The sequence below is a fragment of the Setaria italica genome, chromosome III (assembly GCF_000263155.2).
Source record: "Setaria italica strain Yugu1 chromosome III, Setaria_italica_v2.0, whole genome shotgun sequence".
NCBI lineage: Eukaryota > Viridiplantae > Streptophyta > Magnoliopsida > Poales > Poaceae > Setaria > Setaria italica.
Window position 1 is genome coordinate 18349324 of NC_028452.1, and position 25769 is coordinate 18375092.

General features: G+C 46.9%; 4 protein-coding genes across 6 annotated transcripts in view; all 4 read left to right on the top strand.

Moving 5' to 3' along the window:
• Positions 1-3824, top strand: part of LOC101776449 (auxin transporter-like protein 2) — a 6020-nt gene extending 2196 nt beyond the window's left edge. The window contains exons 5-7 of one of the 2 annotated variants that reach the window (XM_022825183.1): positions 460-615; positions 2073-2538; positions 3138-3824. In XM_022825183.1, the coding sequence (XP_022680918.1) occupies positions 460-615; positions 2073-2538; positions 3138-3253 (738 nt within the window). In that variant the 3' untranslated portion in view covers positions 3254-3824. The remainder of the gene's footprint in view (positions 1-459; positions 616-2072; positions 2539-3137) is intronic. The other variant, XM_004961856.3, reaches the window with a different exon arrangement.
• A 925-nt stretch (positions 3825-4749) lies between these two features.
• LOC101777409 (pleckstrin homology domain-containing protein 1) lies at positions 4750-5661 on the top strand. Its single transcript, XM_004961859.4, has one exon. The coding sequence runs from the start codon at positions 4919-4921 to the stop codon at positions 5429-5431; it is 513 nt and encodes a 170-aa protein (XP_004961916.1). The 5' UTR covers positions 4750-4918; the 3' UTR covers positions 5432-5661.
• Positions 5662-8739: 3078 nt separating this feature from the next.
• On the top strand, positions 8740-11411 carry LOC101777816 (phosphoglucan, water dikinase, chloroplastic). Its single transcript, XM_004961860.2, has 5 exons — positions 8740-9295; positions 9392-9455; positions 9549-9709; positions 9798-10181; positions 10716-11411. The coding sequence occupies exons 1-5, from the start codon at positions 9068-9070 to the stop codon at positions 10959-10961; spliced, it is 1083 nt and encodes a 360-aa protein (XP_004961917.1). The 5' UTR covers positions 8740-9067; the 3' UTR covers positions 10962-11411.
• Positions 11412-14837: 3426 nt separating this feature from the next.
• On the top strand, positions 14838-24975 carry LOC101778225 (arginyl-tRNA--protein transferase 2). Of its 2 annotated transcripts, XM_004961861.2 has the most exons (6): positions 14838-15081; positions 15822-15860; positions 21907-22057; positions 22185-23336; positions 23833-24148; positions 24528-24975. In XM_004961861.2, the coding sequence occupies exons 1-6, from the start codon at positions 14955-14957 to the stop codon at positions 24651-24653; spliced, it is 1911 nt and encodes a 636-aa protein (XP_004961918.1). In that variant the 5' UTR covers positions 14838-14954; the 3' UTR covers positions 24654-24975. The 2 variants fall into 2 exon arrangements, with proteins under 2 accessions (XP_004961918.1, XP_022680913.1); XM_022825178.1 differs by lacking the exon at positions 15822-15860.
• The last annotated feature ends 794 nt before the right edge of the window (positions 24976-25769 follow it).

The window sequence follows — 25769 nt, forward strand, 5'->3', positions numbered from 1 at the left end:
TTCACGTATTCCTCCAAGAGAATCTGAAGTATGTACAGAGCCCAACATGTCGAGATGTAGTCTGACAACTTAAGTTTCTGTCATCTTTGATGATTCTCCTGCAACATCACTATAAGCATAATATGCCTGTTCTTTTGTGATTCTTTTTGCATTTCCTAGTTCATGCGTTATGAGTCTTCTGACATGTGCTACAAGCATCTAGAGTGCTTAATGTCAGTATTCTTTGCTGTGCTGACAAATGATTGCATCCGAAGAACCTAACTTCTGCACTGTACCACATCTTGTTGCTCGCAATGTTCTAAGCGGAAATGGTATTTTGAATGTACAGGACATGCCATTCCAACCAAAGTCCCTCGTGGCGTAAACCGTCGGATCTGCCCCCCCCCCCCCCCCCCCCCCCCCGGTCGCCGCCGCCCATTCATTCATTGCGCCAATCATTCCCTGGATCCGGTTTGCCAGCACGGTCGCGATGAGCTAACAACAGTGACCGTCCTGCGCATGTCGGCGCGCCGCGCAGATCGACGGCGTCACACACTCGGGCCCGAACAAGCTCGTGCTCTACTTCACCGGCGCCACCAACATCCTCTACACTTTCGGCGGCCATGCGGTCACTGTGTGAGTACTCAAAGGAACTCTGTAATTCTGTTTGCAGCAACCATATAACCATGGTGCCAATGATTTTTGTGAATGGTCAATGACAAGTGGGCCCAAAATCCATCCCAGAACTTTTGGAGAATTCTCATCTATGGACCAGTGCTTGTTGTTACCTGACATTTCGCCACTTACAGGCAGCTTTTGCCTAGTGCTGGGATAATCAGTAGTAGTAGAAAACAACATGTTTGTAGATAAGTCAAAACCGATCCCAAGTAGTAGAAAATGATCCATAATGGTGAAAGCAGCTTTGTTATCCTCTAACCATTGGCCAGACAGAAATGCAGCATAGCCACTAAGCTCTAGTGATCGACCCCTACAGTCCCCCTGCAACTAAAGGGTCTATGCTAGGCATCCACTATGCACTTCAATATTCCCAGTGAACAATCCTTTATTCGCCGTAGCCTCATTACGTGCGCTTAGTATAACACCTGCCATGATGATCTTTGCTGAAATGATTACAGCAAATTTTGACGGGTAGTCGGCGTTTACGTGCTTTTGATCACACGCTCGCTCGCCCGGTTGTTAGGGAGACCTTTATCTTAAAAATCCAGCTGCTTTTTCTCTCTAGTGATGAAAAACAAAGTTCTTTCCAGAGGTTGGGCGATGTGGACTGGTTTCAATTCAGATAGTGCCAAGTTCACATCAAGTGAACCAATTCCGTCCTACTGCCCCCGTGCGGGGGTGATAAGATCTACATCGGATTGTAACAATACAGTACCCCTCATCATTTCACGATTCTGATCTATCCTTTATGGGTGATAACCTTTGGTTAGTGGAGAGGAAGTCTCAAAGGCGTGACAATTTGATCCCAACCTTAGAAGGTGAATGCCTACCTGTCTGCCAATCTTACAGTGCCCCTGAAGACCTGGCTGAAAAACAATTCCAGACCATAATCTCTGTTGCTTTCAGAGTGATACGACAGTTTCCATTAGTGTAATAGTATGATAGCATCACTTGTCAACGTTAGGTGTTTAGTTTACTCGATATTTGCTTCATTTGGCCGTATTTGTCGGGCCCCCACTGCTAATCTGACTGGAGGAGCGCTCGTATCTGGCTCAATGATGCTGTTACAGTTGTTGAGATTCTTCATGTCCCAATCTTTCAAAATATACTGACTAGGAGAAGCACTACCTTTTTCCCAACTTGATGGCTTATCGTTCAATCAACGTAGTTCATAAATTATTTGCACGCATGTGTGGAAAAGGGCGTCTAGTACGACGTTAATTCCAAGTACTGATTCTCATCACTTTATATGTTACCAGATCATTTTTCTGATATCTTTGTATGATGAATCAAGTACATGCTGCTTTCAGAAAGCTGTTTTTTATTTCCACTGAGCATGTTGCTTTCTGATACTGAATTCTTACTGATTCATGTAAGAATTTCTTTTGAAATGTGTGGTTTGATTTTGGGCGCAGCGAGATCATGCACGCGATGTGGAAGCCTCGGAAGTTCAAGTACATCTACCTGCTTGCGACGCTGTACGTGTTCACGCTGACGCTGCCGTCCGCGGCGGCCATGTACTGGGCGTTCGGCGACCAGCTGCTGACGCACTCGAACGCCTTCTCGCTGCTGCCGAGGACGGGGTGGCGCGACGCGGCGGTGATCCTGATGCTGATCCACCAGTTCATCACGTTCGGGTTCGCGTGCACCCCGCTCTACTTCGTGTGGGAGAAGGTGGTGGGCATGCACGAGACCCGCAGCGTGTGCCTCCGCGCGCTGGTCCGCCTCCCCATCGTCGTCCCCATCTGGTTCCTCGCCATCATCTTCCCCTTCTTCGGGCCCATCAACTCCGCCGTCGGCGCGCTCCTCGTCAGCTTCACCGTCTACGTCATCCCCGCCCTCGCCCACATGCTCACGTATCGCTCGGCGTCCGCCAGATTGGTAAGCATGCTCCCGGCTCAGTTCGTTCATACACACGCTGGTCCCCTGATGCCGCTACTGTCAAAGACATGCCGCTAGATGATGCTGCGGCGTGCGCGCCATGCTGTCACTAGAAGAAAAGAGAGATCTGTGCACGCATTACGCTAGTGCCACACGCACAGCCGCACAGGGGCGCTGACGCCCGTTGCCGGCCCGGTGCGCCCGCCTGAGCTCGACAGGCACATGTCTCGCGCACCGGACGGCGACGGCGCGGCCACAATGCCACGCGGGCTGACGCTGGTCGATCGGGTGCGTCCTCCCGATCGACCGGCCGGGACCGCCACCGGAACGCACTGGGATGGCCGGATGGACGGTGGGGCGTTGCTGTCCCTGCTTTCCTAGGCCTCGCGGCGGCTGGGCACCTTATCCCGCGACGCCGAAAGGAGCGAGCCACCGCATCAGCGCAGTGCGGTGGCACAGTCGCACAACACGAAACCTCACACATCCTACAGCGCCACGCCTCGCCGCGCTGCGCCGTACCGATCTGCTGGCACATTGCTCGCCACGTTGTTTTCGCCGGCCGCCGGGCCGCTAACTCTTTCCGGGTTCTTTTTCTGCAGAACGCCGCGGAGAAGCCGCCGTCGTTCCTGCCGAGCTGGTCGGGGATGTTCGTGGTGAACGCGTTCGTGGTGGCGTGGGTGCTGGTGGTCGGCTTCGGGCTCGGCGGCTGGGCTAGCGTCACCAACTTCGTCAAGCAGATCGACACGTTCGGGCTCTTCGCCAGGTGCTACCAGTGCCCGCCGAAGCCGCACGCCGGGTCGCCGCTGCCGGCGCCGCCGCACCACTAAGGAGCGGGGCGAGGCGAGTGCCAACTGCCAAGGGCTTTGTCGTGCCGACGGGTCCCAAAAAACAGAGAGACCTCCTCGGTGCGAGAGGAGCCTTTGGATCTGCTGGTTCCCGGGCGCCTTGCTGTACACAAACCGTCCTAGAGTGACTACAAACAAATAGTGGAGCAGCTTGAGTTCATTGACTAGGGAATAGGGATACCGTGCTGGACTTTGCGTTCTGTCGCGTGGATTTGATTTGATGCATCGGTTGGTGTGGCTTTTTTCTGTGTTTGGGTTGTTGCACATGGTTTGGTCTGTAGGCTGTTCGGTCTCCCGCTACATGGCACCTGGTACAAGAATGCCATGTACAGTGTGGTCGCCCCTCAATTTCGGTTCAGCACCGACAGAAAGATCTTGATCCTAGTTCAGCGTCACTGTAACGGATGATGGGCCACAGCCCAAAACATATTTCACATTGCCTGAACATTGTGCCAAAAGTATGGCCCATTTTGTTGGGCATATCCTAATCCTAACCACTTTGGTTACCTGACTGAACCGCTGAACGGCAAAACGGGTTCGGTTCGGATGTTTACGGACGGTCGAAGACGTGCGCAAAGCGCTGGGATTGTCGGCCGTCAGATTTTAACTTTGTCCTCATCTGTTAAAACCGCGGAAAGGGTAACGCTAATTTGGAGGTGTTTGGCAACACTCTACCTTCCAGAAATCAGCTTCACTCCACTAGCTCCACACTTTTGCAGCTCCACTCTACCAACTTTAGAAAAATATGGAGCTGTTGAACGTGTTTGGCAGATTGTTGTGCTCCAGCTCCAGGAATATGAGTTTTTGGTGGGAATGTTCTATTTTGCCCTTGGTGGTTGGATTGGTTGACTTGTTAGCATGTGTTTTGACCTGATGCAGCGCCTAGCCCACGAGCCGCACACACTAGCATGCTGCCCAGACCGGCAGGGGCCAGAACGGGCGCGCCGCCCAAACCGACGGGGGCCTCCCTCGTCGCGCCGCCTGAACCGGCACCTCCGTCCCCGTCCATCTCGCCGGAAGAGCATCGGCGGCAGTCTCGGTGCAAGGTAGGGCGATAGGAAAAAAATGAGTAGCGGATGAGTCTCGGTAGTTTTTTTCTTTTGATTGGAATCGAAGGGGTACTGTGTAACCGATGGCATGGTGGGTAAATAACTACGAACTCCACGATGAGGTCTGTAAATAAGGTTTTTGGAGCACCCCTTAAAATACTCCATAAAAAATATGGATCTACTTCCTGCTCCACGTTTTTTATGGAGTCAGAATTGCTAGATCCGAACACGTTTGGACGCGATTTTTTTTGAGTTAGTGGAGTGAAATGATTTTCGCTGATGTGAAGTGATCAGATGCCCTTGCCTGCCGCTTCCCGATCCGATCACATCACGCGCTCCCTTCCACGGCGGTATCGAGAGCGGAACAAGAACAACTGCTCCGTTCCCCCACGGCCCCACGTCCCCACCCACCTTGACTCGCCGCCCCCGTCGCAACTCGCAAACCCCCCACCGGCGCATCCGATCCCCAAATCCCCGGCGGCGACGATGGCGGCCAGCCTGTGGCGGGCCGTGATGGACAGCGTCAGCGGATCCTCCTCCTCCTCCTCCCCCACGGCGCCCGACGCGGCGTCCGGCGGCGTCGAGTTCTGGCACGGGGCCGAGCGCGTGGGGTGGCTGAACAAGCAGGGGGAGTACATCAAGACGTGGCGGCGGCGGTGGTTCGTGCTCAAGCAGGGGCGGCTCTTCTGGTTCAAGGACCCCGCCGTGACGCGGGCCTCCGTGCCCCGCGGCGTCATCCCCGTCGCCTCCTGCCTCACAGTCAAGGGCGCCGAGGACGTGCTCAACCGCCAGTTCGCCTTCGAGCTCTCCACCCCCGCCGAAACCATGTACTTCATCGCCGACTCGGAGAAGGAGAAGGAGGAGTGGATCAACTCCATCGGCCGCTCCATCGTCCAGCACTCCAGCTCCATCGCCGACGCCGAGGTCGTCGACTACGACAGCCGCCCCAAGGCCACGACGCAGCCCAAGGACAGCGAAGAGAGCGAGCCGGCAGCGTAACATCCACGGTGACCCCTGTGACTCTCTCTCCATATGGCTCTTAATTGTAATATATGTACTTCCAGGTGATTGGGAGCTTGTGGCGACGTTCCTTTGTTTCCTCACTCTTGATTATATGTAAATTAACTATCAATGACTCGTGTCTGGTAATAATTGGTATTTTCGTGTATAGCTTGTTCTTTCAATACCTTACTACGAATTGATCTTGATACAACGTAATTTACCAAGCAGTTGTTGCTTGTATAGTTTTTTTGCAGTAGTGGCGTTTGGAATTATTGGCTTCAATTTCAGAAATTACAACAGGTTTTAATCATCCATTCCTCTGTTGCTTTTGTTGAGTTTGGATTGTTCGATTGAAATACATCTATATCAGTCACAGAAGATTGTTCCATAAATCCCTCTACATTTTTGTGTACATATTATAACTAGAGTCTTCCTGTAATGAAGTACCACCTAGCTGTCCAGCTCGAAGTTTTTGTCCTAGAAATAGAAACATTCATGTATGCAGGATTATGTTTGTCAACAATGAAGTAAAAGAACCCTATATATTTAGATGTCTAGAGCAACTCCAGCAATAGCCTTCATACCAAAGCCTCTAAAGATCAAATGGGGTTCTCTCTATTTGTTTAAGGGCCACAAAAATGTCTCCAACTCCAGCAATAGCCCCCATGGATAGAGGGCTCCCTAGGGACTCCCCAGGAATGGAGGGTGGACGGGTAATTTGGAGGCCTCTCCAAAATGGGGAGTCAAGTAGAGGGCCTGCTGGAGTGCCTTTTTTTGCTTGGCCCTCTAAACTTGGAATAGGGGGCTGTTTAGAGGGTCTGCTGGAGTTGCTTTATGTGATCTGAAGTGGAAGTTTTGTGTCTGTGTATTGGAGTATGGAATGCTGAAGAGCCAACATGTGCTGTGTTTTTTAGTTGTGTACTCATGAAAATTATGCTTCATTAGTTACTACATAAGGAGGATGGATTCTCCAGTCTTAATCAACCATGCTTAAATGCCACCTGGTGCTAATATTGTAGTGATGCCTGCTATCTCATTATAGGGATCTAGGTTGTAGTAAATGCACCTAAAATGATGGTGACTTTTTGATCTCTTTTGTTTCCTGTAAGTCTTCTGATTATATGTATATTGGTTACTGCTGTCTTGGAATTTCGCTTTTGTTAGGAATGGCTATTAGCTTGTTTCTTTTATAATCGTCAGCCTTTCAACAGCATAATTTTCTAACTAGTTGATATTAGGCTAGTTTGCTCATTTTCTGCAGTTTCACTGTCGATATTGTTTGCTCAAAATTTCAGAAGACAACAATTTTTAACCATCAAACCATGATTTGCATCCTCCAGCCCTCACCCCCACCCAAAAAACAGGGTATTTCTTAAAGTTTGGTTTAAATGCATTTGATTTTGAGTCCCTCATGATTGTGACTGAATTTTCATCTGCTTGTTGTGTATTATTCCCTCCATCCCAAATTACTATTCGATTTGACTTTTCTAGATACATATCAAAAGTTTTGTATCTAGAAAAGACAAAACGAATAGTAATTTGGGACGGAGGGAGTATGACATAACTAAGCTCTTCTCCTAATGGCATAGCTTCCTTGTAATGTTCTTCTCCAAGTAACCTGTTAACATTTATGAAATCGAGAATAACTCCAATGGGAGTAGAATATTGATGTATGTGCAATGATACGTTTGTTAGTGAGCAAGTCAAACAACCATATATAAATGCTTGATGCTGTGATCTGAATTTCTATAGCAATGGGTGTGAACCTGTGAGTTATCTCTTTGATCTTAAAATGTAAACTGGGATACCAGGATTGCTTTGTTGTTCCATGCATGCAGTTACTGTAGCTCGTGCTGATCTTTTCAATATTTTCTTTCTCGAGATGGCACCTGAAATCTCGAGTATAGTTCAGTAGTTGAGCCTTAAAGTCTTCAGAGTTCAGACTGCTATTAGCCTATTACTACAATAGGTGGTGTTAGGTAGTACTATCAGGTTATTTTTTATGTTCACTTCATGTTGATCTAGTTGAGTTCATGTACTTCTAGAATTTTAAGTATGTGCTCAGATATCTAGCTCTCTAATGGCGTTTACAGTGACAAAGCTAATTTTGCATTTTATGTTCTGTAGGAAGAATTTTTATCTTCCATTAATCCTAGGTTCAAGTCAAATCCCTTTACATATGTTGGCACTTGGCAGAATGCCAGATTGGCATGTTGTTCGCTTTGTAATCCAAATACCTCTTGGTTCGTTCAGTGAAAAGGGAAAGACCGCTATTGATACAGTTTAATAACTGTCTGATTTTTTGCGAAGTAAAAGGAAGTACTCGGGTGCTGGATGTTTCATAAGAAGCCTGGTACCTTTGAACACAGTTGGTGGGCCCCTAATTTAATTGAAATCGACTTTGAGTTAAACAATGAAATACTTATGCCACTAGAGTTCAAATGAAAAATCAATCTGACCTATAGCTTTATTTCTTGAAGAACGATCTCCTGCTTGTCCAGTAAATCCCTCAACATGAACAGCTGAATCTTCGTAAAACAACGCGTGTACGGTGCTTGATGATCGGCTATGGCATGTTTTTTGTTCGTACTTTCATCCCATGTCCCCCGATCGGCTTTGTTCTCCACAACCACCATTTCCCGATCGCATGTTTTGGATCAAAAGTTTGCGGGAGCATCAAGCCATTCAGGCCTTAGTTGAGGTCGAACAGTGCAGTCTTTATATCTGCTTACAGCTTACGTGACGTTGCTAGGATCGTACCTTCTTCAACTTCGCCAATTTTCTCCTCGGTTGCTTAGCCTGCTCGTATTCTACCCTGTAGCCCTGTTAGTGCATGACGTCTACAACCACAAGCTACTGCTGCTGCATGAGTGCATGCTGTGAACTGTGATGCTGAGAATATCCAGTTGTTCCTTCTGACATTGGCGATGTCACTGCTCCTATGGGCTACAGCTCATTCAGTACGTGCGCTCGCGGCGTGTAACGTGCGTGCAACACGGCAGTGGGCCTTTGGGCCGAAGCTCCAAGTCCAAGCACGGCAGGCCTACCTACCGTGCGGAAAACGCCAAAACCCACGAGAACACAGCTGAGCGAGTCCAGCTCCAGTCGACTAGTCGAGCTGTGCGCCTGTGCTGGCGTCGCGGGAATGCGGGATCCGTGGTGCGGGGGGCGACGTAACGGTAGGAGCGGAGCAGAGCTCTCTCCCGAGTCGTCACGGAAACCGAAACGCCCTCCTGCCCACGCGCGCGAGAGATCCAACGACAGACGACTGACGAGGACGAGGAATTGGCCGGGAGCCCTCCTCCCCCACCCCGCGAACGTCTCCCCGTTGGACTGTGCCGCACGCGCGCTTGTCCTCTTCTCCCTCGTCGGCTCGTCGCCATCTCCCTCTCCTCACCGCAAAACCAAACGCCCCCACGGGCACCCCGTGCCGCGCCGTGCCCCACCTCTGAACGCCACCCAAAACCCCCACGGGACCGAGCCACCGGCGGGCACGGCATCGCAGCACGGGCGCGGCCAAGAGGCAAGAGTCCTGCCCTCTGCCAACGTGCCTGTCACATACTCACATCCAGTGCGCGCGGCCGCGGGGTTTTAGGCAGTGGGAGGAGCGGAAAAACGACGGGATCGCCAGCCATGGAATCCGCGACGGCGGCCGTCCGCGGCCCTGGCGCGTCGCTCGCGCGGGCCGCGCTCGTCTGCCCGGGGCGCGCGCGGGGGCGGGGGCCGCGGCGCGTCGTGGGGGGCGGCCTCGCCGCGCCAGCGCCCGGCCCCCGGCGGAGGGCGCTCGTCGCCGTGGCCTCGCTCCAGGAGCCGCTCCCGTCGCGCGCGCAGGAGGGTCCGGTCGTGGTGGCGCCGCCGCAGGTGAGTGAGTCCCGCCAGACCGCCGCAATCGTGCGCACGCGCGATCTTTTCGGCGCACTGTGACGCGCTGATATTCTAGGGAACTTCTTGGTGCAGGCTGATGAGGAGGAGGTCCATGGGAATGGCGCTGCTGCGGTTGAAACCTCGTCTCCACCAGCTGGTAACTTCGTGATGGCCTGAAATGGCTTAATCTGTTTGATCGCCATGGATCCTTCGTTTATTAGTGTTTTTTTTTCCGTTCCTTTTTCCCCAGTCTCTGGTAAGACGGTGCGTGTCAGATTTGTGCTGGAGAAGCAGTGCGCGGTCGACCAGAGCGTCTACCTCGTCGGCGACGACCCGGCGCTCGGCCTTTGGGATCCGGCGAACGCGATTCCTCTGGAGTGCGCGGAAAGCCACGGCTGGATCTTAGAGAAAGTGAGCCTCGGTTTATGCCCACTATTTGGTGTTTTCCTTTCTTCGTAAGTGATAACGTCACCTTTTCTATTTGTCCTGTTTTGACCAGGATTTACCGGCCAACAAGCTGATTGAGTTCAAGTTCTTGCTGCGAGATTCCTCGGGAAAGTTGCACTGGCAGAATGGACCTAATAGGATCTTTCAGACAGGTGAAGCCGCAAACACTTTGGTCGTCTATGAAGATTGGTGTGATGTGAAGAATCAGAGAATAGCAGAAGAGGAGGTAGTCGCATCTGTTGTGATGGAGGAAGCGGTTGTTTCAGATGACAGTGGAAGCAGACAGGATACTGTTATAGAAGATGAGTTGCAAATGGATGATAACCAGGAGGTCAAAGAAGATGAACCCGCTGTTGACGAGGAGGAAGAGAAGTCAGCCGTTAATGTATCTGTTCAAGTGGATACGCTGAAGATAAACGAAGGCCAACCACATGAGGTACTTGTTTAATAAAGTTCATCAGCACCTTCCTCACACAGTTTGTTTACTAATTGAACTACCAGAGGCTTTTATATATGTTTCTTTCTGCACTGCTGTCTAAAGTCATTCAGTGTATGCCCTATGCATTCTATCTGAAATGCGGCCAGTGGCCTCTTTTGATTATTCTTGTTGAGAGATAATAGGTCGATTAATTTCCAGAGAGTGGTGGTTTAGTTTGCAAGTGACCGGATTATAGAAGGAAGAATTAACAACTCTACTAGTAGAGTTTTCGAGTTCCTATTATCAGAAACACTTTTAAAGCGTAATAGGAACTGAATTTATCTACTGTTAGATATTGGATTATTCATTTAATTTGGAGGAAGGGGTGTGAAGTGCACAATTCAGGGGTTTCCTAGAAAAAATGTCCTTCAGAATTTATTTTGAGATGCATATTACTATTGTCATCTCTCATCCAATTTAAGGCTATTTCTCAGTTGATACGTTCCTACAATTACCCTGCGCATATAACGATTCCTTATTTTTCTTGGTCAGTCAATGCTGCAGAAAGAACTGGAAATTATAGACGAACTTCATGAAACAGTAGACATGGAGGACGTGAGTGCTTTGTGTGCTGATGAGAGTTCTGCTGAAAAAACTGAAGAAGATAATATCTTGCCTGAGCATGGTGTTCCAGTCGAGAATGGGTTGGCCAGTGCTTATGAACATGATTTGCTTTGGGGTTGGAAGGTCGTGCAGCAGCTGCTGATGAAGCTGGGCATCAGAATGGATACTACATGAAGGAAGCATAATCCAGTGCTATCTACCTATGCGCGTGCTGCAGTTTGGATGAAACGGTGTTGCTTTCAAAGATCGTCTGTTTTCACCCCCAGAGGCTGGCGACTGCCTTTATTTCAGGACCATAACCGTGAAGTCTAGCACTCTGGCAGCTGTCAGTATTGTATGTGTATATTCCTTTTCCAGAAATGCTGTTGCTTAGCAGAAACCAGTTACCAATAATCGGCCCGTCAGTTTTAGTGTTTTGCTGTCGTTGGTGGTCGAAACTTATCCTATTTCATATCGCCTGAAGTCTTGAAGATGTACGCTGGTCCGCAGAAGCGCAGATGTTGTCTGCGCGTTGTATATACCTGTGGTGAGAGATGTCTTTGAGAAAAGTGGACAAGACTCATTCTATGATAAGATGTCATTTCTCCTTTGATTCTTTGAATGCAGTACCACGATACCATCTCAGGGTGTTTCGGCCTTTCGGATATTGGCAATTTGGCACAGCTATAAACGTACTTTTGACTTTTGACAAGTGCAATATATGTTAACATTTGTTAATCTTATTATAGTAAAATAAGGTAATATTGTTTCTTACATACCGAATCCGTGACTTTTTTTTTTCTGTGCGAAATATCGAACCCACGATCATGATCACTACTCAACGAGTACGTATTGGCGTATTTGCGCGCTCAGGGGTAGCTGCTTTCCTTGAATTTTTTTATTTTTTATTTTAGTATTTTGCAAAAATATATATCCTAATAAAAAAATTATAAATTTATACCTATACTGCCTTTTGAAATGAATATAGCCAAATAAAACGGCGGAAGGTGCACTGTAGCAACCTTACCGCCAGTTGAACCGGCGGAATTTACTTTCTTGAGGCAGCATACTTTCAAAAAATTATAACTAATTCATATGAATTCGGATGGAGATAAACTTTCTATAAAAATTTTAGACCTCGATGAGATCTACGATAGTTCAAATATTTTTCATTTGGAGCCAACTTGGTGCTCCAATAATTGATAAAATTTTCAGATCTAAAATTGAATTTTAGATCTAAAACTTGCGTAGATTATTTGAGCACCAAGATAGCTCCAAATGAAAAGAGTTTTAACTACAAAGTTATATATCCCGTAGATATCATATAAAATTTATCTCCATACAAATTTATAGAAAATTAGTTATGATTTTTTGAATGTGTGCTGCCAAGTTTCAGATCTAAAATTTGAATTTTAGATCTGAAACTTGTGTCGATTAGTTAAGTACCAAGATGGCTCTAAATAAAAAAAGTTTGAACTATAAAGTTGTAGATCTCGTAGAGATATACAATTTTTATATAAAATTTATCTCCATGTAAATTTATATGAATTAGTTATGATTTTTTTAAAAATGTGCTGCCCAGGGAGTAAAGTCCGCCGGTTTAATTGATGGTAAGGTTGCTATATTTCACGTTCCGGCATTTCAATTGGCTATAGCCGTTTTAAACGGTAGATATGGATTTGCTATTTTTTTATTAGGACATATATTTTTGCAAAATATAAAAATAAAAAATTCCGCTTTCCTTTACCAATCGCCGAGATAGACAGCCCGGGACTGGCTTGGGCCTCGAAGGGATTGGGTGATTAGGGAGAAGCTTGGTGGATTGGGCCAGATTAGCTTGGATTGGACCGACCTTCTAAGCTTCTTCCATTTTTTAACTCTCTTTTATTTTAAGCACGGTTCTTGCTTTCCGCGGACGGTACTGCCGTGTCGGTCACTGAAAACTTTAACGCGCTTGTCTTCTCCAAATAGAGAACGAAAACATGAGGAAAAGGAGAGGGAGAAACTTTGGGGTTTCTTCTGCTCAACACTAAAATTAAAGTGTACAAATCGTGTAAGACTACCGATTTCTCTTAACTTCTAGATGCAATAGTTAGCACATCTTCAAGACTTCAACAGTCTTATAATAGCTCTCTCAATCCTACAAATTTCTATTATTGCATTAAGAGTGCTTCAACAGTCTCCTATCCTAATATTTTCTGTGGAAGCACCCACCCTCTCACGGACACAAGGGAGAACTACCCGCACCCGCATATCGTTAGGTGTGAGATTATTAAGAGATGAGAAGCTATTCCCACACCATCTTATTGAAAGATTGCTGGAGATTACATAGATGTGAGATCATACTACCGAGAAGACTTCTTTCAAAATGGGATGGCAGTGGTGAAGCTAGACAGGGAAGTGGCGGAAGATGGTCGGCGCATAAGAGATGGTGACACTATCAATTTTAGGTTTAGAGTAGAATGACCACAGAAGCGTAAGGATAGAGGAATCTTGATGGGGTAGAGCAAAAGTTAGTGTCAGAGGCACAATATGGAATTATCTAGATGAAGAGGCATGTTGCTGGCCTAAAGTGAGACCTTTTTCTTTTCTCTCTCCTTTTTAAAAAAAATAATACAGATATGATGCATATATAACCACATGCAGCTACCCATATAAACATACGCACATAGCTTACCCTATGAGCATCTCCGAAAACTGAATAGACATATCATGAGATTGAAAAAATTATTAAAAACTTTTTGCTATTAACAGGCATGTCTGCAAGCATCCATGTTGAATCATATACTTGAATCTCAGCATAGTGCAATCTATTTCGCTGTTGTAATATGACAATGGGGAGTCACAACTAAAGTTTTCAACGAATACGGGTGCACGACTTGAGGATGGCGATGATTTTATACCATGGCGGCGGCTGCTTTGTTGGCAATAGCCATTTCGTTAACCAACGAGGTTGACGAATGGTGTTTTTATCTTTGGTGTATGGTCTTGGGCAAGATGGCTTAGTTTGTTTTTTAGTCAGCCCGCAGTAGTGTGGAGTCGTGAAACTTTGCTTCAGTTGAGTTGCAATCGGTACAGTTGTTAGCGTGGTTGCCGCTGCTCACCTTATTGGGTTTTTGTTGCTATACTATACCCCGTCTTAGTTTCTTCTTTTCAATATAATCTTAGTTTCTTTTTTTTTTCAATATGATCAATGGTTCTCTTGCCTTTAAAACAAAGTTTATTAAATAAGTTAGGTTTCTTCGTGTATAACCTGTGAACATAAGTTCAAATCTTCAATCCCGCACATGTGGACTGTGCACTCATCTACGACAATTGTTCTTCCGTGTAGTATACACGCGCATCAACAAGGATTCTTTGATGATTTTGTCAATCTCAAGATCTATCAACAAATGTTTCATCTACTGTACAATATTAATTCAATAGGTGTGGATGTACTTGTGAGGTATATGAAAGTTCATGTCTAATTGTATTTCAAGAAAAATGTTTCCAAAGAACTGGCTCAATACAACATAATACCACAATAAGATTGTCTACGTATATAGAACCTTTACCACAAACATATACTATACCCAGTTAAAACTATAAGTTTTTTCTTACGGTTACAAAATAATGATCTCAACTCAGTAAGAGGGTGTTTGATACTAGTTGCTAAACATTAGCAGTGTCATATCGGATGTTCGGATGCTAATTAGGAGGACTAAACATGAGCTAATTATAAAACTAACTGCATAATCCTGTGCTAATTTGCGAGATGAATCTATTAAGCCTAATTAATCCATCATTAACAATGGTTACTGTAGCACCACATTGTCAAATCATGGACTAATTAGACTTAATATATTCGTCTCGCGAATTAGACTCCATCTGTACAATTAGTTTTGTAATTAGCTTATATTTAATACTTCTAATTAACATCTAAATATTCGATGTGACAGGTGCTAAACTTTAACAGGAGTATCCAAACGGGGTCTAAGTTAAACCATTGTGTCAAACTAAAACAATTTAAAGACTTGTGATCTGTAAAGGAGGACTACAAGAGAGTATCCTATTGTACATCTAGCCCCATCCAGATCCAGGGACCCAGCGGGGTGATTCGCTCAAGTGCCCGACCACATCGCCGAGCCCCCTAAACCCAAAGCCGTCCTCCTTGCTCCGGCGCGACGACGAGTCACCCGCCGCCGCGCGATGGCCGACGGCGCTAGCAGCAGCGGCGGTGCGCGGGACGGGGGCGAGTCGGTGGTGATTGACTACGGCCGGCGCCGCACGACCTGCGGCTACTGCCGATCCTCCGGGCCCACGAGCATCTCCCACGGTATGATCCCCCGTCCCCGAGTGATTCGCTCTGTTTCGATCTGGGTCAGACCATGACGCCTGGTTGCTAGTGGAATCGCCCGTCTGCCCTAGTATATCTTCGAATCGCCCGGTGATTCTAGTATCTCGAGTTGACGAGTCACGGGTAGGATGTATGACCCCAGATCACCACGATAATTTGTGAATTTCTGTGTAAATGTTCCTGTAAGGGGCACTGCAGAAGCACGATGGCTTCGTAGTTGGATAGCCGTTGTTTCAGCTTATGCTCGTCAGGAAATGGCTTGTGCTTGTCAATTGAGGGGCATAACCTATGAATCTGTTGACGCTGGTTACTTTTTTGTTAACTCATATGTACCATTGATTGTAATTCTCTGAGTGCTTCGACGTTTCGTTGTTGCACTCAGCCTGTATACTCGCAACAAGCCAGCAACCATTTGGTTTTGCCCCACTGAAATGAAATAGAAAATAGGCCATTGTTAACTCTTCACAAGAAGGATCAATATGGAACATGTCACATATGTTATTTGTGGTGTTACACAGTACATGTAACTTTATGTAATTAATCAATTTTACAAAGTAAGATGTAGCAGGCAGGAATTGCTCTGACCTTTACATTCAATGTTTCATCATTCTTCTCCTTATGTCACCTTTTTCCTTCTTGTTATATCTATCATCTGCTTGCCTGTAGAAGGCTTTGTCAAATCATTTACTGTGCTGCTTTCTATCCTATTAATCTTGCAGGTATGTGGGCTAATAGTCTGAAAGCTGATGATTATCAAGGTACAGAAATTTCCTTTTCATATGTGTAGAGAGTTGGGCAATCACACACCACACCCTAGGAGGGAGGGGTGACCTTTCATATATAGTTGTACAAGGGGGAGCCGAGTAGGCTTCATATACAGGAAGTCGGATAGGCTGCTGTTACAGGAATTTATTTCTAATACCCGCCCGCAGTCACAGGGGGAGCTTGGCGGACACCAAGACTGGACCTAAATTTAGTAAACAATTGTACAGGAAGACCCTTAGTCATGATATCAGCATACTGATGCGAGGAAGGAACATGATGAACACGAACTTCTCCCAATGCGACCTTCTTGCGGACAAAGTGGATGTCAATCTCAATGTGCTTCGTTCGTCGATGATGAACAGGATTGGCTGTCATATAGACAACACTAACATTGTCACAATAGACGAGCGTAGCCTTGGAGAGGGGAACATGAAGCTTGTGTAGAAGCTGCCGCATCCAACAACACTCTGCCACAGTATGTGCAACAACCCTCTACTCAGCCTTAGCACTAGAGCGAGAGACCGTAGTTTGCCGCTTCGAAGACCAGGAGACTAGAGTGTCACCAAGATAGACACAATAGCCTGAAGTAGAACGCCGCGAATCAGGACAACCAGCCCAGTCTGCATCAGAATATGCTATGAGAGTGTCCACGGGTCCAGTGTCAATGTGAAGACCAGAGGACAGCGTGCCCTTGACATAGCGTAGGATGCGCTTGACAAGTGCAAGATGAGGTTCGCGAGGAGCATGCATAAAGAAGCAGACTTGCTGAACAACATAGGCGAGATTAGGTCGAGTCATAGTGAGATATTGCAGAGCGCCATCTGTGGCGGAAAGCTTGGACTTACTATCCACTGGTGTCGATGTAGAGTGGCACTCACTTATACTAGCGCGCCGGAGAAGATCCAAGGGATACTATTGTTGGGACAGAAACAGTCCATCAGAGGAGCGTGTGATCGAAATCCCTAGGAAGTGATGAAGAATCCCAAGGTCTGTCATAGCAAACTCTGTGTGAAGCCGACCAATAATATCTTGAAGGAAGGTTGACGACAAAGTGGTGAGAACAATGTCATCGACGTACAACAAGAGGTAGGCAATGCTGGCGCCATCCTTGTAGACGAATAAGGAGGTGTCGGAAGCCGAAGAAACAAAGCCCAATTGTCGTATATAGGTGGCAAACCGCTGGTACCAAGCACGTGGAACCTGCTCCAGATCGTAGAGACTTCTGCAGGAGACAGACATGATCAGGATGAACTGGATCCACGAAACCTTGAGGCTGCTAGCAGTACACTGTCTCATCAAGATGACCATGAAGAAAGGCATTCTTCACATCTAGCTGATGAATCGGCCACTCACAAGAGGCTGCAATACTCAGAACGGTCCGAATGGTTCCTAGTTTGACCACCGGGCTGAAGGTCTTGTCGTAGTCAACACCATGCTACTGTGAAAAACCTCGAACAACCCAACGGGCCTTGTGACGAGCAAGAGAGCCATCGGAGTGGAATTTATGCTTGTAAATCCACTTCCCAATCACAACATTCGCACCAGGGTCGAGGGACGAGGTGCCAAGTGTCATTATCAACAAGAGCCTTGAACTCATCAGCCATAGCAGCTCGCCAACTGGGATCGGCAAGAGCACTGCGATAGTTGGACGGGACTGGAGAAGCAACCGAAAGCTGAGCTGACAAGCTGTAGTTGACGGGCTTGATAGTACCAGTGTGCAGCCGCGTCATAGGGTAAGGGGGAGGCTGAGGCGGCTGCAGCTCAGGCGCAGGAGGCGGTTGCAGATCAGCCGCAGGAGCTGGTGCCTTGAGACGCCGGCTGTAGACATGGCCACGGAAGCAACCCGGGGGTGGTGCTTCCGGCAGCTGAACACGGGCAGTGGTCGAAGCACCACCCACTGGTGAAGCACCGGGGGATCCTGACGGGGGCACGAGACCACGCCCGCCCGAACTGGAAGAAGCCGACGGCCCTGGCGGGGGTTCAAAATCGCTCCCCCGGGGTGCCGTGAAGGGTGGTACAGCCTCGTCGACAATGGGAGGCGACGGAGCAGCCGACACGGAAGTTGATGGAGCTGCAGGGTTAGTAGGATAGTAGCAATAATCTGAGTCATCATCTAAGAGGAAATCGAAGGAGCTGTCGTGAATAGGAGACTCGCGAGCGAAGGGGAAGGTGAACTCATCAAAAACGACATGGTGTGATATGATGATGCGGCGAGTGGCGAGATCATGATAGCGATAGCCTTTATGGGAGGATGGAATCCCAAAAACACACAAGCGGTAGACCGAGGTGCCAGCTTATGAGAAGTGGCCTGGAGATTTGGGTAGCAAAGACCCAAAAACTCGAAGGTGCTCATAGGAAGGCGGAGTGCGGTGCAAGCGTGTGTAGGGAACCTCATGGCCAATGGAGGATGAAGGACGGCAGTTGAGCAAGTATGTGGGTACGGAAAGGGCTTCAACCTAATAGGATGGCGTCATGGAAGCATGAATGAGGAGCGTGCGCACAGAGTCATTAATGGTGCGAAGCATACGCTCAGCCTTGCCATTTTGTGGGGATGTGTAAGGGCAAGAGAGACGAAAAACAATGCCACAAAATGCTAAAAAAGTGATTGTGGCATTATGAACAAATTCTTTACCATTATCAGTTTGAAAGCATTTAGTGGAAAGGCCAAACTGAGTATGAGTGTATGCAACATAATTAACCATGTGCTCATGAACATCAGATTTGCACTTAAGGGTAAAAGTCCAGCAAAAGTGCGAGTAATCATCAACCATGACCAAGTAATAACCGTAGCCCGAAATACTAGTGACAAGTGACGTCCAAACATCATAGTGAACAATTTCAAAGGGAGAAACTGTTTTGGAGGAGGAAGGACTAAACGGTAGCCGTGTGTGTTTGCCTAGCTGGCAAGAATGGCAAAGCGAGCGAGCTACTTTATTACAAGAAATAGACTGATTATTCTTGAGACGAACTAAAGCAGCAGGGTTGGGATGGCCAAGACGTTGGTGCCACAGAGAGGATGAAGCAGCGATGAGGGCGTGTGCAGTTGAGGGAGTGACGACAGATATTGTGTAGAGATCGCCGTCACTATTGCAACGAAGAATCACGCGTCCCATCCTGAGATCCTTAACAGAAAAACCAAAGGCATCAAACTCAATGGAACACTCATTGTTTCGTGTGAATTGACGAACAGAAATCAAGTTTTGAATTAGCGAGGGGACAACAAGGACGTTGTTAAGTCGGAATGTTGGTGGTATGCAAGGTGGAATTTCCTCGAGATGATCGGAATGTGTACCGTTACCTACTATAATGGAAGAATGAGAGGCAGGGGAGCGAGAGAGGAGTATACCATCCGAGGCGTGCATGTGGGTGGAAGCACCGGTGTCCAGGACCCAGGGGTTGGAGCCCTGGATCGACATCTCCTGCAGGGTGGCGATCAGCCTAGCCTGATCCCATGACCGGGTCGGTTGCGACGCATGAGTGGGGGGGGGGGGGGGAGGCGGCCCACCTAGGGACCAAACGTGGCGTGGGCCTACGACGCTAAGCCAAGGAGGCCCAGGCCACTGCGCCAGCCTTGGCCGCTGCGCCAGCTCTAGCCGCTCGAGAGGCCGCCAGCTTGGCCACCCTACTGCGCGGCCCAGGGATTGAAGCAAATCCATAGGCCGGTGGGAGAGGGCGCACGCGGCTACTGCTGGCCGCCCCCGCCACCGTCGCCGGTCCGCTTGCCGTTGCCCTTCTTGCGCCGTGGCTGGGAGCCTGACGGTGCGGATGGAGCGGCAATTGGAGCCGCAGCCAAGGGAAGGCGTGGAGGCGACAAGGGCAGTGGATGCTGCGACCTTGGCCTCGTTTGCCAGACGCAGCTCCTTCAGGGCGAGTTGATCGAGCGCTGTAGCGAAGGTGATGTTCGGCGTGGTGGCGATGAAGTCCCCAGTGGTGCTGTAGCGGGGCTTGACGACGCTAAGGGCAGTGGCAGCTTGCTTCATCTTCTTGCCGTAGTCTTAAATGGGCAGATCGCCCTGAGTCATGGAGTGGAACTCGTGACTCAGGAAGATGGCGCGGGGAGCTTGGTTCGCCTGAAAGTGAGCTTCGATGGCTACCCATAGCTGGCACGCCGTCTGTTCGTCTTCCATGGTGAAGTCAAGGACGGATTCGGAGATAGAGCCATATAGCCAGCTGCGTACGCAGCAGTTTGCTTGATGCCAAGCAGCATCGAGGGGATTGGGAGGAGCAGTCCCGTCGATGTGCCGCAGGAGGCCGAACTTGCCGCACATGGCCTTGAAGGAGCTCCACTTGACGTAGTTGGAGGAACGGAGGTCCAACGTCATGGGGACCTGGGATTTGACGACGATGGTGGCATAGGGGCTCACGTCTGCCATGGAATCAGCAGTTGCTGGAGAGAAGGCGCTGGTTATGGTGGACATAAACAGAGAGAAACTGGTGAGGGAAGAAGGGACAGCGCTGGTGGTGGTGGTGCGCCTGGTGGAGAAGGGGAGAGGAGAGGGCGGCTGGCGCAGCGGAGGAGAGGACACACGACCGGCCTAGAGGAGGACCCGGACTCGTGATACCATGTAGAGGGTTGGGCAATCACACACCACACCCTAGGAGGGAGGGGTGACCTTTCATATATAGTTGTACAAGGGGGAGCCGTGTAGGCTTTAGTTACAGGAAGCCGGATAGGCTGCTGTTACAGGAATTTATTTCTAATAATATGCTACTTGGAACCAGACTCTTTTTTATCGTGCTAAAAAAGTGAGACACTGCATGGATATGGATATTGGAGACGAGCTGCTTGTTCATTTTTGTACACATGGGTTAAGGCTATAAAGTCTAAGACCATAAAAAATTCCTAAATGCTTCCCATACTCAAAAACTGATTTAGCAAACTAGCAAATGGCCAAATAATACTCATGCAATTGCTAAAAATTGATCTATCAATTAGTTAGCTGAAGTATGTAGAAATTAAATGGTGATATCTTTATGCAGTTGTGCCCTTGCATTGTATGGCGTGAAACGGTGAGCTTGACCAAAAAACTTGTGGAACTCAAAGTAATAGTGAGATACCTGTCATTGTCATGGTTTCCCGAATGAAATCGTAATGTGTCTGAGCAATTTGTGTCTGTTGGAGTATGCTACAGAATTTAGTTAGTTATTATAGGAAATTTGTACTAGTCCTGATAGTATTTTTCTGTTATGGCTTAGAAATACAGCAATCAGTTTCAACTAACTTATATCTAAACCTGGAGAAAGATAGGTGCTTCACTGAGCGTTTCAGTTTTGTTAGCTGCTGGGATGGTCAGTTCCTCAGCTTGGATTTTGGAACCTTGAATAAGTTCACCAAAGAAAACTCAATGAATTTCATTGTAGCTTGATTATACAGATTTTTAATTTCAATTTGGGGACTTTAGAGCTTTCCACAAGCCAAGGACTAAATTTTCCTTAAATTGTTTTTTCCCCTTCTGGTACCACTTTATCCAAGTTGCCCAGATATTATAGTTGAATTTTGTATTGCTTCGGCTGTGCATCTGCACAGATGAAGTGCTGTTATTCTGTTGCTATTTGCTTGTTACGTTGTGCCGTACAGGATCGAAAAGTGCCACAGCTTGCAACACAATGTTCATCCAGTGGAAGGAATCTGCATTTTATCGGTACATTGTAATGGTGCACAGCACAATCCTGGGTTCACTTTAGATTATCTGGTCATGTACTGGAAAAGACAAATGTAACCAAACCATAACGCATGAAGCAATAGCTTGGTATTTGAATCGGATTGATTATGCAGCAATTTTGAACAGCGAAAAAATCACATCCATGAAATAAGATTATTTAGAACAAGAACGCATGTGCTGCTGAAATGTGAATTAAAGTATAGAATTTATATAAAGGAGAGTGAGAACGAGGTGGAATGATCTGTGTTAGTGAAGTAATACAATTTACTACTTCAAGTTCTTCCACACAGTATTCACTATCCCTTTGTCTCAGATAAATAATAAAAGCACTTTTGATGGCATATCTGACTTATGACTGTAATTGCCATTTTCGCAGCTCTCCTTGACCGTGGATGGAGGAGATCAGGTTGTTTTCTCTACAAACCTGAGATGGAACGAACATGCTGTCCCTCGTATACGATACGCTTGAAGGCAAATGATTTCATTTGTTCCAAAGAGCATGGTCGTGTACTTAAAAAGATGCAAAGGTACTTTAGTTTGTTTTGTCTATTCCTTGGTTTTTGCATAGACCCCATTAAGCTCATAATATTTATTTTCTAGTTACTTCGCTCCTAAAATTTTCCTGTGTCCTGTCATCTTTGCATCCATGCACAGGTTCCTTGATGGTGAACTTGATCCACAGGTTGGAATTCCACAATGTAAGGCAAGCCCTACAAAACGCACGCTCAGTGAACCTTTGAATTCACCTACCTCAAAAGTATCCAAGGTATCAACAAATGAGTTTCAAGCAGCCACATGCCCAAATTTCTTGAAAGAAGATGAGTTCATCCGTTGTTTGTCAAGTAAAATCAATGAGGCAATCGATACATGCTTCCAAGGAGGGATACTAGGTTCTACGGTTCAACTCCCAAAAGCTGTTGTGAAGACTGTTAAACCTCAGGTCAAAAAGAAAGTAGGAGAAGCAGCGCAAGAGCATAAAGTAGGAGGAGTGATAGATTTGGTGTATACATGCAATATAAGTTTCCAGATAGTGGCTGCAGTTCGACGTGCATTGCCTAAAGAAAACGGTGCTAATCAAACTGAAGTACTAGCAGATCTTTCTCCAAATTCTGTTGCAGAAAAGCTGGCCATGACAACGGAACGTCTTGGAGGACTATCTGGTTTTGAAGTAAAGGCTTGTAATGGGCATCTTAATTTCTATTCTGCCACCAATCCAGCAATGCAGAACCATACCGGTGTTGTACCTGCTCAAGCTTCAGACGACTCTAGTAGGTCAAAGCAGAGCTCTGTGAACAAAATTTCTGCAAAACAACCTCAAAAAAGGAAAAGCCTGGAGATTAGGATGAGCACATCTCATTTTGATCCTGAGGAGTTTGCTTTGTACCGAAAGTATCAGACAAAGGTGCATAAGGAGAAGACAGTTACGGAAGGCTCGTACAAGAGGTTTCTAGTAGATACACCAATCATATTTGTCCCCCCAAAGAGTGGTGATGATACAGTTCCACCATGTGGGTTTGGGTCTTTTCATCAGCAGTACAGGCTTGATGGAAAACTTGTGGCTGTTGGTGTAGTTGATATCCTTCCTAAATGTTTGTCAAGCAAGTACTTATTCTGGGATCCTGACCTTGCTTTCCTATCTCTTGGAAAGTATACGGCTCTGAAGGAAATAGATTGGGTCAAGACAGCACAGGAACAGTGTCCCAGCCTTCAGTACTACTATCTTGGTTACTATATACATTCTTGCAATAAGATGAGATACAAAGCTGCTTATCGACCATCAGAGCTTCTGTGTCCAGTCCGTTACGAGTAATTCTTTTTCTTCACTGCTACTTAGATTTTGCAATGCATATCCTTGTTTAATTTGAATGTAACAGTAGTCAAACTTTACATATTGAACTTAAAGGAGGCACACTAAGTTACGTGCTGGTATGCTTACATAATATTGTCGAAAAATGGATAGGATTAGGATGTGTCTCCTTTTAGTAAGAGGGTACTGTGCATCGATCAAGAGTATTAGTAATTTGCAGGAGAATGCTGTTATCACTGCCTTCAGAGAATTGGTTACTGAAATGTTGAAAGCATACGTTAGCATTTCACCTGTTTAAAAGTTTGCCTGAAGCTTAACTACCGAAACTATTGGCTAGCTATTTTTATGTTTCCATTCCCAACTATTCAAGTCGCAGGCTTTCACACATAACTTGACACTTTTTTAACTTCTAAATTTCATGCTTAAATGTTCAAGGACTTATTGATGTCTGCAATTTTTTCATTCTTGCTCTAACATCTAATCCACAACATGCAGGTGGGTTCGCTATGATTTAGCCAAGCCTCTAATGGACAAGAGTCAATATTCCATTCTATCTGATTATGCTACAATGCAAGATGAAACCCCCCAGCCTCAGATCTGTGGCCCTTCAGATGACTCTTCAGCAAAAGTTGACCATCACGAATCTCCCAGCGATGAGGATGATGAAGATTTCAACGACTATGAATCAGAAATGATGGTTGATGAAGAGTTAGTTGATTCAGAGAAAGCGGATACAACTGAGAGTGATTCCAGCATAAAGGACATTGAAAATATCACCCTAGACCTCAATGGTTCTAAAGTTAAATATAAGGTACATACACAAAATCTGACCTCAAATATGAAAGATGAAAATGGTCCTAGGCGCACTGCGCACAGAAATGGGGGCATATTGGCAGCAGGCACTGATTTTGCATTTGTAGTCTTCATCAGGAAATTAGCCAGGTTTTTTCACCATTTAATCATCCATTCTTATGCAAGTCTATTCTAAATTCTAAAGTACATCTATAATAAGCAGTATCTCCTTTTACCTACCAAATTTACCAATTGTCTGTGTTACACAATGACTAAAATCGTACAATCCATTCCTATGAAGTTATAACTGTTTGCGCTCTGTTTTCATTCTGAGATGGCTTTGCTCTAGTTTTGATATCTCTACCATGAGTTTTGTTAATTCTCTGCCTTCCTTTCAGGACCTTCAGCAAGTGTTTGGGCCAATCGAGAGGGTACACCTCAATGCGCTAGACGGGCAACTGAGCAGATACGCCAAAGTTGTTGGGAAGGAGCTATCTGATCGAATGGTGTATTGCCTCTCTTGATATGCAGCCGTGCCCGAGAGGCTCCGTGAGCTATGAAAGGTGACCGTGAGAGAGTCGTACTCGATCATTCAGAAAGAAAAGTCCAACTCGGTACTGTTGCAGTGTTGCTTATGCCCACCGGCTATTTCTTGTAAAAGATGCGAAGAGCTCACAGTCGATGCTGCCATGACACATTGTCTGGTCGATTCTGTGTACGTAGAAGTATTGTCATTCAGGCCTTCTTTTCTGATCGGCACGGTCTATCGACAGCCGAAGAGGAAAGTGGCGATTCGATTCGAGATGCCCTCAGCCTGAATGGGCTAGAAAGTGGCGACATCGGTAAGCAAAGTTGCAGGGGGGATTGGGCTTTTCTGTCGTGGATCCGTGTAGCGTTTGTTGCAGCGGCCGCTCGTGACTCCTCGTCTTTCGCTCGCTGCATCAACCTGCGCCGGGGGCCGGGGCACCGCAGTGGCGTGCCGTCGTCGTCTGCGCGGCGCGGCCATGCAGTGGCGCAGAGCCGCAGAGGCAGCCTCGATCCACCGCCGCTTTGCGCCAGTAGATAGAAGCTCGTGCCCTCTACCAGTGTGCCGTGGCAGCTGGCACGGCCGCTCGCAGCCCGGGGCCGGCACCTGTCGTGTACCGGAACGTGCCCGGTTGGTGGCCGGTTTGCCGTATTTGCGCAACCTACAACTGCGACACGACACGAGCAAAGAGCCTAGCAGAAGCAGGTGGAAGATGAAGCATGCAAGCAGCTGGATGATTTCGGAGCTGTTTGGTTTCGTTGGCTTATTTTTAGCACGTGTCACATCGAATGTTTAGATACTAATTAGGAGTATTAAATGTAGACTATTTACAAAACCTATTAGATAAGTGGAGGTTAAACGACGAGACGAATCTATTAAGCCTAATTAATCCATTATTAGTAAATATTTAGTGAGTTTTGTAAATAGTCTACGTTTAATACTTCTAATTAGTATCTAAACATCGTTGTAACGGTGCTTAATAAGTAAACCAAACCAGGCCTTCTTTTACTCAGGTGGTAAATAAAAAAAGTTAAAAAATGGCCTTTACTACTAGTACAACGTCCGTACTGGTACTGTACACCAATACCGCAAGGCTACTGTGGTGGTGGCAGGT